Source organism: Mangifera indica, chromosome 14 (assembly GCF_011075055.1).
Source record: "Mangifera indica cultivar Alphonso chromosome 14, CATAS_Mindica_2.1, whole genome shotgun sequence".
NCBI lineage: Eukaryota > Viridiplantae > Streptophyta > Magnoliopsida > Sapindales > Anacardiaceae > Mangifera > Mangifera indica.
Window position 1 is genome coordinate 14,102,972 of NC_058150.1, and position 17,052 is coordinate 14,120,023.

Consider the following 17,052-nt stretch of genomic DNA (forward strand, 5'->3'; position numbering starts at 1 on the left):
AGAACAACCCTTAAACGATTTTCTGGTAACTTCAGTATCATTGGGCTGAAATTAAAGCACAATCAGATTAATCAGGGAAGCCTGAGGCATAGTGTCGCACAATTACCAGCCTGTTTCGTACTACATCATCATTACTCGGCATGTCTCTTAAATTGGAAGTTGAAATTCAATCCTTTCCACTCTCTTCAATCAATGATCTTTGACTGTAAGTTATCTATGTATGTACGTATGTATGAGCCCTCCTTAATTCATCTGTCTGTGGCTGAGTCTACGTGTATGTGACATTCTGATGCAGAAATGTAGAAGTTGTCTACAAGCAATGCGGGATTTACATCAATATAAAATGTTGGTGGTCGAAGGTGGATTATTTGTGAGGTATATGTAGAGATAACAAATTTGATCTAAATTTAGGCCTTTGACTCTCTTTGACCTTAATAAAGAAGAGATTTTTTGATAGAAACGGAAGGAAAAAGGGGATGGAGATTAAAAAATCTCCGTAATCAGTGATAGATCAAAAATGGAGATTTATGTGTCCTCTCACTGCCTCGCCTCTATCTCCATCCTCATCCTTGCCTTTTTATATTAATATATTTGCTTAAAATACTAACACATTTTAATAGTTTTATATTATTTATGTTTTTGTTTAAAAATAATAAGATACTTAATATATGATATTTCTAATATTTAAAATAATAGATGATTTTAATTTTATTATTTAATATATTTATATTGTGTTTAGAGGATACGAGAAAATTTTTTTTTCTCGCAAGAATGGAAAGATGATGGGAAAGGGATTTTCTTTGTAGGAAAGAGATGAATAATCCTTACCATTCTCATAATGGGAAGGGAGAGGAGGACACTCTTCTTTGCCATCCCTAGGTATATGTATACATATCCATCTATTATGTTGCCTCACTAGAAGTTAAAAAGATTTTGTCTTCAAAACCTATCAAACTTGTTTTATCCTAAAATTACTAATCGACCCAAAAACCTTTATTGAATTTAACTATAGATCTAAATAGGAGATTTCATGCTAAAAAAGTTGACCTATCCGCTAAAGTTAAAACATGGGGGTTAAATTGATTGATATAAAATCTAGGGGGGTCTATAACTTTTCTTGATAGCATTAGTAAGTTTGATATGGGGTTTATGTGAAAATCATGTAAGCTAAGTGGCTAAATTTAGGATTTCAAGAAAAATCACAATAAAATCCCATAATATATCAATTATCTTTTATATTTAAACTAGGCTTGTCAATTAAGTCTGGCAAGTTCAGAGCCCAATTGTCCAGCCCAGAAAAATTCTGTTTTGGATCAAACAAAATTTGGTTTTCTGGCAAGCTCAGACAAAAAAACTTGTCCATCAAGTTTTCAGGTTTGGGATTGAACAGAGGTTGTTCAAACCCAAGGCCTGTCAAAGCCCAAAAATTCATTGTGGGTTGGGTTGTATTTGTTAGGTTTTTTAAACATGAGGTGTTTTTGTAAGTTGTTAAAGTTACGGAATGAGCTCAAAATAGGCTCTAAAGAGCCTGGACAAATGATATGAGGCCTGAATGCTCAAGCTCGAAGCTTGAGCTTGATATTTTTTATGGGCTTGGGTTTGAAAAGGCCAAACTCCCTGAATTCAAACATTGGAATAGGTATATTGTAATTTTTAAAAGACAGGGGGCCCAAAATTTTGTACAAAGTTTAGCGTTCTCACTAAACTTTTTAGCGAAAATTTTTTGCTTTTATAAACCCTTTATAGTTTAAAACATTCCACTTAGCCCCTGAATCAAAGTTAACATTCCCGCTAGAAAGTTTAGTGGAAACGCTTAACTTCATGAGAATATTTGACTGCTACATTTTTCACCTACACCTTTGAAAATGCTATTGAAAATTCTAAATCTCCATAGTTTTAAATCTTGCACTGAGCCCCCTCCCGAAGTCAAACTTTTGGAAATTTCGTCACTTTGTTAAAATCTTGAATTCTTATTTTTATTTCTAACAATACAACAATCTATCCATTTAAACTAGAAAAAAAAACAATAAATAAAGATCTTCTTACGCACCTGGATTTCATTTTTTATTTTTGCTTGAATTTTGTTTTTTGTTTTTTAAATATTTTGGATATGAGCTTTTGTGTCAGTACAAAATGTCATTTAGGATTGAAGGATTTTAAAGTTTTTATTGTGAAGGAAAGGTCACTACTATACAATCATTTTATATTTCTTGAATTTAGTTAGGCCAAATGACATAGCGTTTGATGACATAGCGTTTCCATCTGTTAAGTTTGAAAAAACTAGTTTCCAACCAATCTATTAATTTTTCAAACAAATTCTAATAATTTTTTCACTTGATTAAATCCACTCTTTACAGGCCAAATGAATCGTCAGTGATGAACTCATAACATTTAAATCCACTCTTTACAGGCGAATCATTCACTTGATTATAATATTCTAAACACAATACAAATAAAAAACACATACGATAAAAGAAAAGACCAGCCATCAAGCAGACTATATATAATCCCAACTCATGCAGCAAAAGAAATTATACTCTAAGATTGCATAAAGGCAGCCAATAATGGCAAGTGGTGGTGAAGTTGTAAGCAACAAGCAAGTCCTATTCAAGAACTTCGTTGAAGGGTTTCCAAAAGAATCAGACATGGTGGTGAAAACTAGTTCCATATCATTGAAAGTGGAAGGTTCAAATGCTGTTGTTGTCAAGAATCTTTACTTGTCTTGTGACCCTCGGATGAGATTCAGAATAAACAGTAACTATCCTCACTACGTGTCTTTCAAGCCTGGTTCTGTAAGTATCTTATCAAAACATATACTTGACGTATATTTAGTATAGTGGTAACCCAAATCCTGTAAGGGGTTAACTTAAGTCAAGAAGTACATATTCGAAAAGTGAATTTTCAAAGAGATTTGTGGTAATAGTTGAGGATTAGGCTGATCTCAAATGGGATGCAGGCGTTAGGACTATCAGCCTAATCACTCTGCTACCACCACCTTTAGAAATCTGTACTTCTTGAATTCAAGTAACCCTATACATAAATCGGGTCAGCAATATTCAACAGTTTGCAACCTTTCTGACGCATTTAATTTAATGCATGCAGCCACTGGAAGGGTTTGGAGTGGCTAAAGTTGTGGACTCAGGGCATCCAGAATTTAAGAAAGGGGACCTGGTTTGGGGAACTGTTGGATGGGAAGAATACAGTTTGATTAAGAATCCTGGAGAAAGCCTCTTCAAAATCCAGCACACTGATGTTCCCTTGTCCTACTATACTGGAATTCTCGGTGAGTTCTTCTGTTTATGTTTACTGGAACGTATTCACTGTAAAATTTGATTCTAGTTTAAAGATGAAAAATTCCAAATTCTCGTTTAAAGGTATGCCTGGCCTTACTGCTTGGGCAGGCTTCTATGAAGTTTGTGCTCCTAAGAAAGGAGAATATGTCTACATATCAGCGGCATCAGGTGCAGTTGGTCAGCTTGTTGGGCAATTTGCAAAATCAATGGGTTGCTATGTTGTTGGAAGTGCTGGAAGTAAAGAAAAGGTGAGCCAAATTGTCACAAACACAATACTTCATTCTCTTTATGATTGTTTACTTGAAGAGTAAACTGGTAATTCAGTTTATTAATTTGAATTTAAGCTCGCAATTCTAATTTACAGTGGAATTTGTCAAAGATTATGTATGTTAATTTGATCCCTGGATGGTAGTTTAGCTAATTTGACAAGTCAATCGTATAACCTTAAGTTTCTGGTCATGCTTGTCTTTCTCATTGAAGACTCTTCAAGTTTTTCAAAGTGCTTATGTTTTGTTGAAAATGAGGTCCATTTCATCCAGAAGGCACTACATTGACGCATACGAGATCCTGTTGCCCGACCAGTGGACGGCAGCCTCACTCTCCAGTGAGTGGGTTGGTGTGCAAGGGCAGCTCCCCTGAGCCTATGAATGGGTTGAGCCACTTTACTATTTTTCTTAGGAATAGAGTTTGTTATAAAGGTAATAATCCTATCATATAAAAATATTATTCTCTCATATGAGTGATACAATAATTTATTAACAAATATATTTATTATAATATGAGATGTAAAAAAATATTGAAATAATATTGAATGATTTAATCTTTTGGGTGAACCAAGATATATCGCACATGTACTTTTTTTTTACTGTTGAGTTTGATTGTTTGTTTTATTAATTTTACATACTGTCAAATTTGTTAATGTTTTAGGTAAAGAGTTGATAATTTTTTCTCAAATTTTTTCTCCTGCAACATGTCATCAGGTTGAAATTTTGAAGAACAAGTTGGGATTTGATGATGCATTCAACTATAAAGAGGAGCATGACTTGGATGCAGCTTTGAAAAGGTAACTTTCATTGCACATATATGAAGTTAATTTCAAGATCAGAGGAAACGGTCCATAGAGACTCATATAATTTATTTTCTCTTCTAGGCACTTTCCTGAGGGGATTGACATTTACTTCGAAAATGTTGGGGGAAAAATGTTGGATGCAGTGCTTCTGAACATGAGACTTCATGGTCGAATTGTAGTTTGTGGAATGATCTCACAGTACAATGTGAATCAACCCGAAAGTGTACATAATTTGATGAACATTGCTTATAAGAGGGTTCATATGATGGGACTCATAGTCTTTGATTACTTTACTCAGTATTCCGAGTTTCTGGAGGCTGTGCTGCCTTTGATCCGAGAAGGGAAGATTGTTTATCTTGAAGACATTGCAGAAGGTCTTGAAAATGCTCCTACAGCTCTTGTAGGCCTATTCAGTGGACGCAATGTTGGAAAACAAGTAGTTGTAGTTGCTCGGGAATGATCCTGCAGTTTCTTTATCTTGTGTGAATTGCCGCTTCTGTACCGAATTGTGTTTTAAATAATGAAATAATTGGGATAAAGTATCAACTATTACCTTTTTTTTTTTTTTTTTTAAGGGATTGAATTTTGTTTTTTCCGTAGATCAAACAAAATCCTTAAATTATATTTGTTCTCTAAATTTATTTACACAAAAATTACAAAACACACTTGGAATAAACAAATCTTAATCAGAATTAATTGTTGTTTTGTTTTTTATAATCGTGATTAATTAAGTTTGAAGTTTGAAATTACTTTATAGGCAAAAGACTAATTCTCACCTTAGGTTTAGTTTATTGTCAAACTTCTATTCGTTAAATTTAAAAAATCTAAAAACTGTTAAAGTTAAGAAAATTCATTAGTTTTAAAGGTATAATTATCATTTAACTAATAATATTAAAAAAAAAATTTATTTTGTTTTTCTTATTAGTTTTAAAAATTAATAATTTTTTTTACTCAGAGTTTTGAAAATTTACATTTTCTTTTATAAGGTTTTATTTTTTATTACTCTAATTTTGTTAGTGTCTTTATTGCTCATTTTTTTTATCTCTCTCTCTCTAAATCAATATCTCCTTCGAAACTATTGTTGACAAGAAGAAAGGAGACATTAATATAGAGAAAGAGAGACGGTTGAAAGAGAGATGCACACTATCAAGATACCCAAATCGAAGCCATTTCCCACTTTAAGTCACCTTCCTTTAAGCCAAGATGCGCTGAATCCAAAACACTTGCCACTCCAAACCCATTTATTGGCTTCATTTTCACCTACGAAAACAAGGCAAAAACAGTTGAATAACACTAAAATTAGCAATTAAGATGTAAGAAAGGAGCACTTTAGTGCCAGGAGTGTAGGAAGCAAATTCAGCATCTTGGAAATCGCTCATTCGAAGAAGCATATACGGATCACAAGACAAGTAAAGAATCTTCATAAGAACAACCCTTAAAAATTTTCTGGTAACTTCAGTAGCATTGGGCTGAAATTAAAGCACAATCAGATTAATCAGGGAAGCCTGACACATAGTGTCGCAAAATTACCAGCCTGTTTCGTACTACATCATCATTACTCGGCATATCCACTAAATTCAAAGTTGAAATTCAATCCTTTCCACTCTCTTAATCAATGATCTTTGACTGTGAGTTATCCATGTATGTACGTATGTATGAGTCATCCTTAATTCATCTGTCTGTGGCTGAGTCTACGTGTATGTGACAGTCTGATGCGGAAATGTAGAAGTTGTCTACAAACAATGCGGGATTTACATCAATATAAAATGTTGGTGGTCGAAGTGGATTATTTGTAGGTACACATAGAGATGATAAATTTGATCTAAATTTAGGCCTTTGACTCTAACAAAAAAGAGATTTTCTGATAAAAAAAAAAAAAAAAAGAGGATAAAGATTAAAAAAATCTCTATAATTGGTGACGGATTAGGAATGAAGATTTATATGTCATCTCATTACCCCGTCTCCATCTCTATCTTCATCCTTGCCCTTTATATTAATATATTTGTTTAAAATACTAACACATTTTAATAGTTTTATATTATTTATGTTTTTGTTTAAAAATATTAAGATGCTTAATATATGATATTTATGAGATTTAAAATAATGGGTGATTTTAATTTTATTATTTAATATATTTATATTGTATTTAAAGGGTACAAGAAGAGGATTTTTTCTCACAGAGATGGAAAGGTGATGAAAAAGGGGTTTTCTTCGTAAAAAAGAGATGAAGAATCTTTACCATTCTTATAACGGGAAGGGAGACGGGGACACTCTTTGTTGCCATCCCTAGGTATATGTATACATATGCATCTATTATGTTGCCTCACTAGAAGTTAAAAAGATTTTGTCTTCAAAACCTATCAAACTTGTTTTATCATAAAATTATTAACTGACCTAAAAACCTTTATTGGATTTAACTCTAGATCTAAATACGAGATTTTATGCTAAAAAAGTTGACTTATTCGCTAAAGTTAAAACATGAGGGGTAAATTGATTGATATAAAAACTAGGGGGGTCTATAACTTTTCTTGATAGCATTAGTAAGTTTGATATGGGGTTTATGTACAAATGATGTAAACTAAGTGGCTAAATTTAGGGTTTCAAGAAAAATTACAAGAAAATCCCATAATATATCAAGTATCTTTTATGTTCAAACTAGGCTTGTCAATTAAGTCTGGCACGTTCAAAGCCCAATTGTTCAGCCCAGAAAAATTCTGTTTTGGATCAAACAAAATTTGGGTTTCTGGCAAGCTTGGACAAAAAACTTGTCTATTAAGTTATCAGGTTTGGGATTGAACAGAGGTTGTTCAAACCCAAGGCCCGTCAAAGCCCAAAAATTCATTGTGGGTTGAGTTGTATTTGTTAGGTTTTCGAACATAAGGTGTTTTTGTAGGTTGTTAAAGTCACAGAATGAGCTCAAAATAGGCTCTAAAGAGCCTGGACAAATGATATGAGGCCCGAATGCTCCAGCTCGAAGCTTGAGCTTGATATTTTTTATGGGCTTGGGTTTGAAAAGGCCAGACTCCCTGAATTCAAACATTGGCATAGGTGCATTACAGTTTTTAAAAGATAGGGGGCCCAAAATTTTGTATAAAGTTTTGTGTTCTCACTAAACTTTTTAGGGAAAATGTTTTGCCTTTTAAACCCTTTATAGTTTAAAATATTCCACTTAGCCCCTGAATCAAAGTTAACATTTCCGCTAGAAAGTTTAGTGGAAATGCTTAACTTCATGAGACTATTTGACTTCTACATTTTGCACCTATACCATTGAAAATGCTATTGAAAAATTCTAAATCTCCATAGTTTTAAATCTTGCACTGAGCCCCCTCCCGAAGTCAAACATCCGGAAATTTCGTCACTTTGTTAAAATCTTGAATTCTTATTTTTATTTCTAACAATACAACCATCTATCCCTTTAAACTGGAAAAAAAATAATAATAAATATAGATCTTCTTACGTGCCAGGATTTCATTTTTTATTTTTGCTTGAATTTTGTTTTTTTTTTTTTAAATATTTTGGATATGAGCTTTTGAGTCAGTACAAAATGTCATTTAACATTGAAGGATTTTAAAGTTTTTATTTTGAAGGAAAGGTCACTACTGTTCAATCATTTTATATTTCTTGAATTTAGTTAGGCCAAATAACTATTTCCCACCAAGGTTTGATGAAATAACTTTCAACTGTTAAGTTTAAAAAAACTAGTTTTCGACCAATCTATTAAATTTTTAAACAAATTCTGATAAATTTTTCATAAAATTATTGAAAAGACAAAAAAAGAACTCTTAACACAAATATTGATAGGGGTGTCAATGACATATCAACATACATTGGGGATAAATTGTAACATTTGAAAATATTAGAGGTGATAATAAATTTTAAGGGAGGTTTTTAAAATTTGAAAATAAGTTTAAGGGTGTTTTAAAATTTTTTGAAAATTCATTATACCTCTCAATAGTTTTAAAATTGACAGTTACCCTCCAAAATATATAAGAAATAAAGGATATAAATGTTGTATTACAAGCTATTGATATTATATTAGATTTTTAAAATTTATATGAGATGAATATGATAATTTCCTAAATTAATACAGGAAAAATATACACTTATCCTTAATAAATTTTTAAAAAATAACATTAACACCCCACAATATACCTCCAGTATAATATTTGAAAAAATGATATGAATACCATTTGAATGTTAAAATTAACAATTGACTTTGACATAGTAGTGAAAAAAACCCACTTCATCAAATTTGATGGATAAAACCTTGTCATTTCATCAAACCTTGGGTGGACATAGTAATTTGGCCGTCTAGTCATATTTCTTCATATTATATAAGTTTTTTCTTTCCTTGCCTGCTGATTTCTTTCAATATCCATCATTTTCCAGAAAAACTTCAGGTCTAAAATGACAGCAAGAGCATATTAAGAATCGTCAGTGATGAACTCATAACATTTAAATCCACTCTTTACAGGCGAATCATTCACTTGATTATAATATTCTAAACACAATACAAATAAAAAACACATACGATAAAAGAAAAGACCAGCCATCAAGCAAACTATATATAAACCCAACTCATGCAGCAAAAGAAATTATACTCTAAGATTGCATAAAGGCAGCCAATAATGGCAAGTGGTGGTGAAGTTGTAAGCAACAAGCAAGTCCTATTCAAGAACTTCGTTGAAGGGTTTCCAAAAGAATCAGACATGGTGGTGAAAACTAGTTCCATATCATTGAAAGTGGAAGGTTCAAATGCTGTTGTTGTCAAGAATCTTTACTTGTCTTGTGACCCTCGGATGAGATTCAGAATGAACAGTAAATATCCTCACTACGTGTCTTTCAAGCCTGGTTCTGTAAGTATCTTATCAAAACATATACTTGACGTATATTTAGTATAGTGGTAACCCAAATCCTGTAAGGGGTTAACCAAAGTCAAGAAGTACATATTCGAAAAGTGAATTTTCAAAGAGATTTGTGGTAATAGTTGAGGATTAGGCTGATCTCAAATGGGATGCAGGCGTTAGGACTATCAGCCTAATCACTCTGCTACCACCACCTTTAGAAATCTGTACTTCTTGAATTCAAGTAACCCTATACATAAATCGGGTCAGCAATATTCAACAGTTTGCAACCTTTCTGACGCATTTAATTTAATGCATGCAGCCACTGGAAGGGTTTGGAGTGGCTAAAGTTGTGGACTCAGGGCATCCAGAATTTAAGAAAGGGGACCTGGTTTGGGGAACTGTTGGATGGGAAGAATACAGTTTGATTAAGAATCCTGGAGAAAGCCTCTTCAAAATCCAGCACACTGATGTTCCCTTGTCCTACTATACTGGAATTCTCGGTGAGTTCTTCTGTTTATGTTTACTGGAACGTATTCACTGTAAAATTTGATTCTAGTTTAAAGATGAAAAATTCCAAATTCTCGTTTATAGGTATGCCTGGCCTTACTGCTTGGGCAGGCTTCTATGAAGTTTGTGCTCCTAAGAAAGGAGAATATGTCTACATATCAGCGGCATCAGGTGCAGTTGGTCAGCTTGTTGGGCAATTTGCAAAATTAATGGGTTGCTATGTTGTTGGAAGTGCTGGAAGTAAAGAAAAGGTGAGCCAAATTGTCAGAAACACAATACTTCATTCTCTTTATGATTGTTTACTTGAAGAGTAAACTGGTAATTCAGTTTATTAATTTGAATTTAAGCTCGCAATTCTAATTTACAGTGGAATTTGTCAAAGATTATGTATGTTAATTTGATCCCTGGATGGTAGTTTAGCTAATTTGACAAGTCAATCGTATAACCTCAAGTTTCTGGTCATGCTTGTCTTTCTCATTGAAGACTCTTCAAGTTTTTCAAAGTGCTTATGTTTTGTTGAAAATGAGGTCCATTTCATCCAGAAGGCACTACATTGACGCATACGAGATCCTGTTGCCCGACCAGTGGACGGCAGCCTCACTCTCCAGTGAGTGGGTTGGTGTGCAAGGGCAGCTCCCCTGAGCCTATGAATGGGTTGAGCCACTTTACTATTTTTCTTAGGAATAGAATTTGTTATAAAGGTAATAATCCTATCATATAAAAACATTATTCTCTCATATGAGTGATACAATAATTTATTAACAAATATATTTATTATAATATGAGATGTAAAAAAATATTGAAATAATATTGAATGATTTACTCTTTTGGGTGAACCAAGATATATCGCACATGTACTTTTTTTTTATTGTTAAGTTTGATTGTTTGTTTTATTAATTTTACATACTGTTGAATTTGTTTATGTTTTAGGTAAAGAGTTGATAATTTTTTCTCAAATTTTTTCTCCTGCAACATGTCATCAGGTTGAAATTTTGAAGAACAAGTTGGGATTTGATGATGCATTCAACTATAAAGAGGAGCATGACTTGGATGCAGCTTTGAAAAGGTAACTTTCATTGCACATATATGAAGTTAATTTCAAGATCAGAGGAAACGGTCCATAGAGACTCATATAATTTATTTTCTCTTCTAGGCACTTTCCTGAGGGGATTGACATTTACTTCGAAAATGTTGGGGGAAAAATGTTGGATGCAGTGCTTCTGAACATGAGACTTCATGGTCGAATTGTAGTTTGTGGAATGATCTCACAATACAATGTGAATCAACCCGAAGGTGTACATAATTTGATGAACATTGCTTATAAGAGGGTTCATATGATGGGACTCATAGTCTTTGATTACTTTCCTCAGTATTCCGAGTTTCTGGAGGCTGTGCTGCCTTTGATCCGAGAAGGGAAGATTGTTTATCTTGAAGACATTGCAGAAGGTCTTGAAAATGCTCCTGCTGCTCTTGTAGGCCTATTCAGTGGACGCAATGTTGGAAAACAAGTAGTTGTAGTTGCTCGGGAATGATCCTGCAGTTTCTTTATCTTGTGTGAATTGCCACTTCTGTACTGAATTGTGTTTTAAATAATAAAATAATTGGAATAACAACATCAAATTGTATCGAATTAACACTTATTTTTATTGTAAGGACTGAAGTTTGTTTTTTCTAGGAATGAAACATTTATATCTTTTTATTGAAGGGATTAAATTTTCTGAGTTTATTGTTTAAGAGACCCAACTTTTATTATTTTCTATAAGAGGAATCAAATTAATCACTTTGCTTAAGAAACAAAACAAAACAATAATTCTAATTGTATTTGTTTGTTTCAATAAAAAATAGTGAAAATTTGGTCTTTTTACTAAAAAAATCCGAAAGTTTGATTCATTAAATAAAAAAATTTTAAAGTTTAATCTCTTTAATAAAAAAATAAAGTTCAATCATTTCAATAGAAAATATGTGATAATCCGATATTTCCAATTGTCGTCATCCTTAAAATAATTTGCCATCAGGACTTTGAGGGTTTTGATCAAATTATTGCAATAGGGCTACAATAATAGGGATAACAATATTTGGAAGTTCTGAACAATCAAGTTTTTTCTAATAAAAGGACCAGATTATGTTTTTCCATTGAAAAGACATCACTTTTTAATTTTTTTTATTGAAATAATTAAATTTTTACTATTTTTTCCTATTACATAAGTTGAACTATCACCTAACTTCAAATGATGTGATAGATTTTACACAATGACGTGGATACCTTGTGTGTTCAGTAGACATTTACAATCCACAAAATCCTTAAATTATACTTATCTCTAATTTTATTTATGCAAAAACTAAAAAACCCACCTAAAATAAACAAAACTTAATCAAAATTAATTTTTTGAGTTTTTTAGGGACTTTAAAAAAAAAAAAAAGGGGGCTATAATAAGAGGAAAATCAATCACTAAAAGTGTAATTCCCATCATCAAAGAGTTTTAATGATAGGAAAAATCCAATTGTCACTTGTTGTTATAGTGTCCGTTGCTAAAAGTATTAAAGACTGAGAGAAAAATCTCATAATTAATTTAAATAACGAGAGGTGTAAATCCTATCATTACAAATAATAATTTCAACTGTGAATATCCTTGTTATTATAATAATATTTATCCGTCACTATATATAATATCAATGATGAATATCTTTGCTGTTATAATAATATTAATCGGTCACTAAACATAATATTAACGATAAATATTCTCATTGTCATAACAATATTTATCGGTTATTAAATATAATAACAATAATAAATAACTTCATTGTTATAGTAATATTTACTTGTCACAAAACATAATATCATTATCGTATAACAATATTTAACATTAATTATGTTCTAATCAAAATTATTTTGAGAAATCATGACTCCTAAATCTTATAAAAAAAAAAAAATTAGACTTCGAGTTCTTCAAGCATTCAATCAACGGAGAAAAATGGATTTTAATGTATGATTGAAGTGCCTTTCTCTTGTTTACTCCTCCTCCGAAATCACATTGGGAGTATGTTATCATATCCTCTTTGAATCTCTAGTGTAAAGCAAGATACCTAGATAAACTTCTTGCAATGTCCTAATGTTTGGCAGTAGTATTGGGCATGAAGTTTTCTAGCAGTTGTGTCTCCAAAATGCTGTGTGAAGAAAGATATTTTCTTATCCTTGTGATCAATACTGAAGCAGCTTGTTGAATTTTTGGGACAAACTTCAAGGCGTGGAAGTTGCATTTGCACCTCAGTCTCTGTTGAAAATCAAGAATTTATCATTACGTCATTAAGCCAAGAGTAAACTTCCCCAATACCCTATTAGTGTAGAGCTCCTACACCGCAAATAGCAGCACCTGCAAAGAAATTGGAACAAGAAATGAACTTAACCTGAAGATTGGAAGGCAATGTTTCATAGCCTAGTCGATTTTCGAATCCAAGAAAGGGAACAACTCTGGTTTGCTTGTTTTCATTGTACTTATTTTTCAATACAGGAGAAGAGAAGCAAAACCATTCAAGCAAAATAACTTCACTATAAATTGAAAAATTGAAAGTCAAAGTTAATATTTCTTTCGAGTATGGAAATACCGTTTACCCACCCATGACCAGTTAAATTTAACAGAACTCTAACGCCTGAAAATTTTATCTCTTTTTGACCCCCTAAACTTTAAAAACTAAAATTTCCCACAACCTAAGTTTTAAAAAATGGCAGTTTCACCATAGGGTTTCGTTTTGAAATCTCCGACAACATCTCCGACTCTATTGCCTACGACCTCTCTCTCCCGAAACATCCTCTCCTTTCGACGATCTCTTTCCTCCCATTTGGACGTCCGATTGACATCGGAGAAGCCTTGGGAGACGAAGAACTTCGTCGAGTTCTTCGTCTTCCCAGAGGTCTTATTCTGGGAAGACGACAACTTCGTCTTCGTCTGGGAAGACGAAAAACTTCGTCTTCCCTGACGAAGTTCTTTATCTCCCAAGGTTTCTCTGACGTCCAAATGGGAGAAAAGAGATTGTCGGAAGGAGAGGATGCTTTGGAAGAGAGAGGCCATTGGCAATGGAGTCGGAGATGTCGTTAGAGATTTCAAAACGAAATCCTAGGGTGAAACTACCATTTTTTAAAACTTAGGCTGAACAAAAATTTTAGTTTTTAAAGTTTAAGGGGGTAAAAATAGATTATATTTTAGTTTATTTTTAATGTTATAGAGAAAATGACGATTTTACTTTTACCACCGTTAATTTTAACTGCTCATGGGTAGGTAAATATTATTTTCATAGTTAATAGGGAAAATTTTGAGAATTCAGCATAATTTAGGTGGGAAATAATCGTTTGGCCTAAGTTTTTTCAATGTTATTTGACATCAACCACCACGGGAAATAAAATAAATCATTAATGGTGTTAGGTGTTAGATGTTACACCATATTAAATTAATTAATTACTCAATTATTTCCCACCACTAAAGAATTGCTTGCTTGACTTAGAACAGTGATCACTCCCTAAACTAGCTTTTCTACAATTCAAATTTGGTAGGCATCAAACTATCATCGTTTTTTTTATTGAAAATACCAAATTTAGTTTTTTCTATTAAATTAACTTAACTTTTGGATTTTCAACCAAACTTTTAATTTTTCCATAAATGAACCAAAAATTCAATATAATCTATTGAAGATACCAATATAAACATAATTAGGATTATTTGTTTTATTTCACTTTCACACAAGAATGAATATGTGGAGCAGTTTTTTCTATTTCATGCTTTAACTTGTACAATCCGGGCAATTTCTAGTTCAATCAGCACCACAAAATACATGTGGCGGACATAGGGGCGAGAGAGTCAACCAACCCCTTATTAAAATTTATATACATATACATATAATATTAATATAATTCCTGAAATTTTACATTTTACCTTATAACTTTTCTTATTTCTATTCACTCATATATTTTATATTTATTCAACTTTAAATTTTATATTTATTCAACTTTAATCCCCTAAATTTTATTTACGGTGGGGTCATCACCGCAAACAAAAGAAAGCTATCTTGGATACTTTGCAAACATTAATCTTCATATTGTCCAAGATTAATCATCCATCAGACAACAATATCTTGCCAAATCAACGTCTGGACCACACAGAAATAATTGAGCTACAGAATTCTGTAAACAAATTTGATTGGTCTGTCGGCTGATAAGAATCCACAAAGAGCTGTTGACAGATTATTATTATTATTATTGTTCTTATTATCAGAAACAGGACTCAGTACAAGAGTGGCAACAAGATTTACAAAAGAAGGCTTCATTAAATCACTCCTTAGCAACTGCAACTACTTGTTTTCCAACATTGCGACCACTGAACAAACCTACAAGAGCAGCAGGAGCACTTTCGAGGCCTTCCGCGATGTCTTCGACATAAACAACCTTCTTTTCCCGGATAAAGGGCAGCACGACATCCAAAAACTTGGCATATTGGGGAAAATAATCGAAGGCCATCAGTCCTTCCATGCGAATTCGCTTAACAACAATGTTAAACAAGTTATGTACACCTTCAGGCTGACCAAGATTGTACTGTGAGATCATTCCACAAGCGGCGATTCGCCCTCGTAGTCTCATGTTTAGAAGCACTGCATCAAGCATTTTCCCACCCACATTCTCAAAGTAAATGTCAATGCCTTCAGGGAAGCACCTGACCAAGAGAAGAGAAAAAGAACAATTAGCCTTAGTTGAACTTCAAGTAATGTAACACCTCTAAGTAAATCTTATATCGATAAAACATAAAAGAGATATTGGATATGTATATATATTCTGCATCACTTTGTATATAAAGACAAATTTAGTTAAATAACTTATAAGCTTTTAAACTGTCAAGTTAGGATGCTACAAAATAGTGCAACAGAATCATCCCCTGCCTTTGCTCCCTCTGCCGCACGACCAGAAGCATCTGAGTATGCATTGATACTAACCTTTTCAAAGCTGCATCCAAGTCATGTTCCTCTTTATAATTGAAAGCATCATCAAAACCAAACTTGTTCTTCAATAATTCAACCTAATAAAGTAGAAAAAGGGTAACAATATGAATTCGTCTAATTATTTAAGGAACTTTGAACTGTTTCTGGTAGATTTTGCTCACTTTTTCTTTACTTCCAGCACTTCCAACAACATAACAGCCCATTAACTTGGCAAATTGCCCTACAAGCTGACCAACAGCACCTGATGCTGCTGATATGTATACTTTTTCTCCCTTCTTGGGAGAGCAAACTTCATAGAAGCCAGCCCAAGCTGTGATGCCAGGCATACCTATATGGGGAAGACAAATACAAAAGAACCATTCCATACGTCATTTGCCAAGAATCCTTAAATTTTATTAATCAAAATAGAGAAAGAAAACATTAAATCACCAAGAATTCCTGTGTAGTGGGACAAGGGAACATCAGCATGATGGATTTTGAAGAACTGAGGGTTCTTGATGAGACTGTATTCTTCCCATTTTATCATTCCCCAAACTAAGTCTCCTTTCTTGTAATTTGGATGCCCTGAATCCAGAACTTTAGCCACTCCAAATCCTTCCAATGGCTGCAATTATATACATCATTTAATCATTATCCCAGTAACCAAACAGAAATTATCATCCGCTCTCATTCATTCAACAAAAGCTATGCTTAAATTCTTTTCCCTTATGGGGAAATTTTCTCAGTAATCAAGCAGAAATTGATCTAATCATCCTGATTCATCCATTTATCATTCAACTAAAACAATACTAAACAAGATTAGAAAAAAAACCCTTATAGAAAAGTTTCTTTTCCTTTCCCTCACAACAAGATTTTCCCAGTAACCAAACACAACATTCAATCATTCATTCCATAAATAAAAACCAAAAAAAATCAAGTTTTTAAACCAAAATGCTTACAGAACCAGGAGTGAAGGGAAGGAACTCAGGATCATCAGTTTCTTGATCACTGTGCGTCATGCGGTTCCTCATGTAAGGATCGCAAGACAAATAAAGATTCTTAACAACAATTGCATTTGAACCTTCTTCTACTTTCAACGATATCGAACTAGTTTTCACCTCCATGTCTGATTCTTTTGGAAACCCTTCAACAAAGTTCTTGAATAACACTTGCTTGTTGCTTATCACTTCACCATCACTCGCCATTATTGCTTTACTTACAAAGATATATTCTCTGCTTTTTCTTGAGTCTATCCATAAGCACAACGGAGATGTATTTATAGTTGCATGTGTTTGGACCTAATAAGTGCCCACCCTCACATGTTGTAGCAATATTATGTATACATATTTTGTAAGATATAATTAAATATATAAAT

At 32.9% G+C, this 17,052-nt stretch overlaps 3 protein-coding genes across 3 annotated transcripts; 2 read left to right on the forward strand and 1 right to left on the reverse strand.

Moving 5' to 3' along the window:
- Positions 1–2,443: 2,443 nt before the first annotated feature.
- LOC123196864 (2-alkenal reductase (NADP(+)-dependent)-like) lies at positions 2,444–4,848 on the forward strand. The gene is made up of 5 exons (XM_044611007.1): positions 2,444–2,792; positions 3,103–3,283; positions 3,375–3,541; positions 4,274–4,356; positions 4,444–4,848. The coding sequence occupies exons 1-5, from the start codon at positions 2,565–2,567 to the stop codon at positions 4,820–4,822; spliced, it is 1,038 nt and encodes a 345-aa protein (XP_044466942.1). The 5' UTR covers positions 2,444–2,564; the 3' UTR covers positions 4,823–4,848.
- A 4,021-nt stretch (positions 4,849–8,869) lies between these two features.
- LOC123196660 (2-alkenal reductase (NADP(+)-dependent)-like) lies at positions 8,870–11,437 on the forward strand. The gene is made up of 5 exons (XM_044610724.1): positions 8,870–9,218; positions 9,529–9,709; positions 9,801–9,967; positions 10,700–10,782; positions 10,870–11,437. The coding sequence occupies exons 1-5, from the start codon at positions 8,991–8,993 to the stop codon at positions 11,246–11,248; spliced, it is 1,038 nt and encodes a 345-aa protein (XP_044466659.1). The 5' UTR covers positions 8,870–8,990; the 3' UTR covers positions 11,249–11,437.
- Positions 11,438–14,918: 3,481 nt separating this feature from the next.
- LOC123196659 (2-alkenal reductase (NADP(+)-dependent)-like) lies at positions 14,919–17,004 on the reverse strand. Its single transcript, XM_044610723.1, has 5 exons — positions 16,637–17,004; positions 16,128–16,302; positions 15,860–16,026; positions 15,693–15,775; positions 14,919–15,415 (listed from the first exon to the last, which is right to left on the reverse strand). The coding sequence occupies exons 1-5, from the start codon at positions 16,880–16,882 to the stop codon at positions 15,037–15,039; spliced, it is 1,050 nt and encodes a 349-aa protein (XP_044466658.1). The 5' UTR covers positions 16,883–17,004; the 3' UTR covers positions 14,919–15,036.
- Positions 17,005–17,052: the final 48 nt, after the last annotated feature.

Excerpts from the sequence above, each read along its gene's own strand:
- LOC123196660 (XM_044610724.1), top strand. The coding sequence starts at position 8,991 with ATGGCAAGTGGTGGTGAAGTTGTAAGCAACAAGCAAGTCCTATTCAAG. Across the intron at positions 9,219-9,528 it reads TGTCTTTCAAGCCTGGTTCT|CCACTGGAAGGGTTTGGAGT; the intron begins GTAAGTATCTTA and ends TAATGCATGCAG. Across the intron at positions 9,710-9,800 it reads CTACTATACTGGAATTCTCG|GTATGCCTGGCCTTACTGCT; the intron begins GTGAGTTCTTCT and ends TCTCGTTTATAG.
- LOC123196659 (XM_044610723.1), bottom strand. The coding sequence starts at position 16,882 with ATGGCGAGTGATGGTGAAGTGATAAGCAACAAGCAAGTGTTATTCAAG. Across the intron at positions 16,303-16,636 it reads TTCCCTTCACTCCTGGTTCT|CCATTGGAAGGATTTGGAGT; the intron begins GTAAGCATTTTG and ends ATATAATTGCAG. Across the intron at positions 15,416-15,692 it reads TTGGATGCAGCTTTGAAAAG|GTGCTTCCCTGAAGGCATTG; the intron begins GTTAGTATCAAT and ends TCTCTTGGTCAG.
- LOC123196864 (XM_044611007.1), top strand. The coding sequence starts at position 2,565 with ATGGCAAGTGGTGGTGAAGTTGTAAGCAACAAGCAAGTCCTATTCAAG. Across the intron at positions 2,793-3,102 it reads TGTCTTTCAAGCCTGGTTCT|CCACTGGAAGGGTTTGGAGT; the intron begins GTAAGTATCTTA and ends TAATGCATGCAG. Across the intron at positions 3,542-4,273 it reads GTGCTGGAAGTAAAGAAAAG|GTTGAAATTTTGAAGAACAA; the intron begins GTGAGCCAAATT and ends ACATGTCATCAG.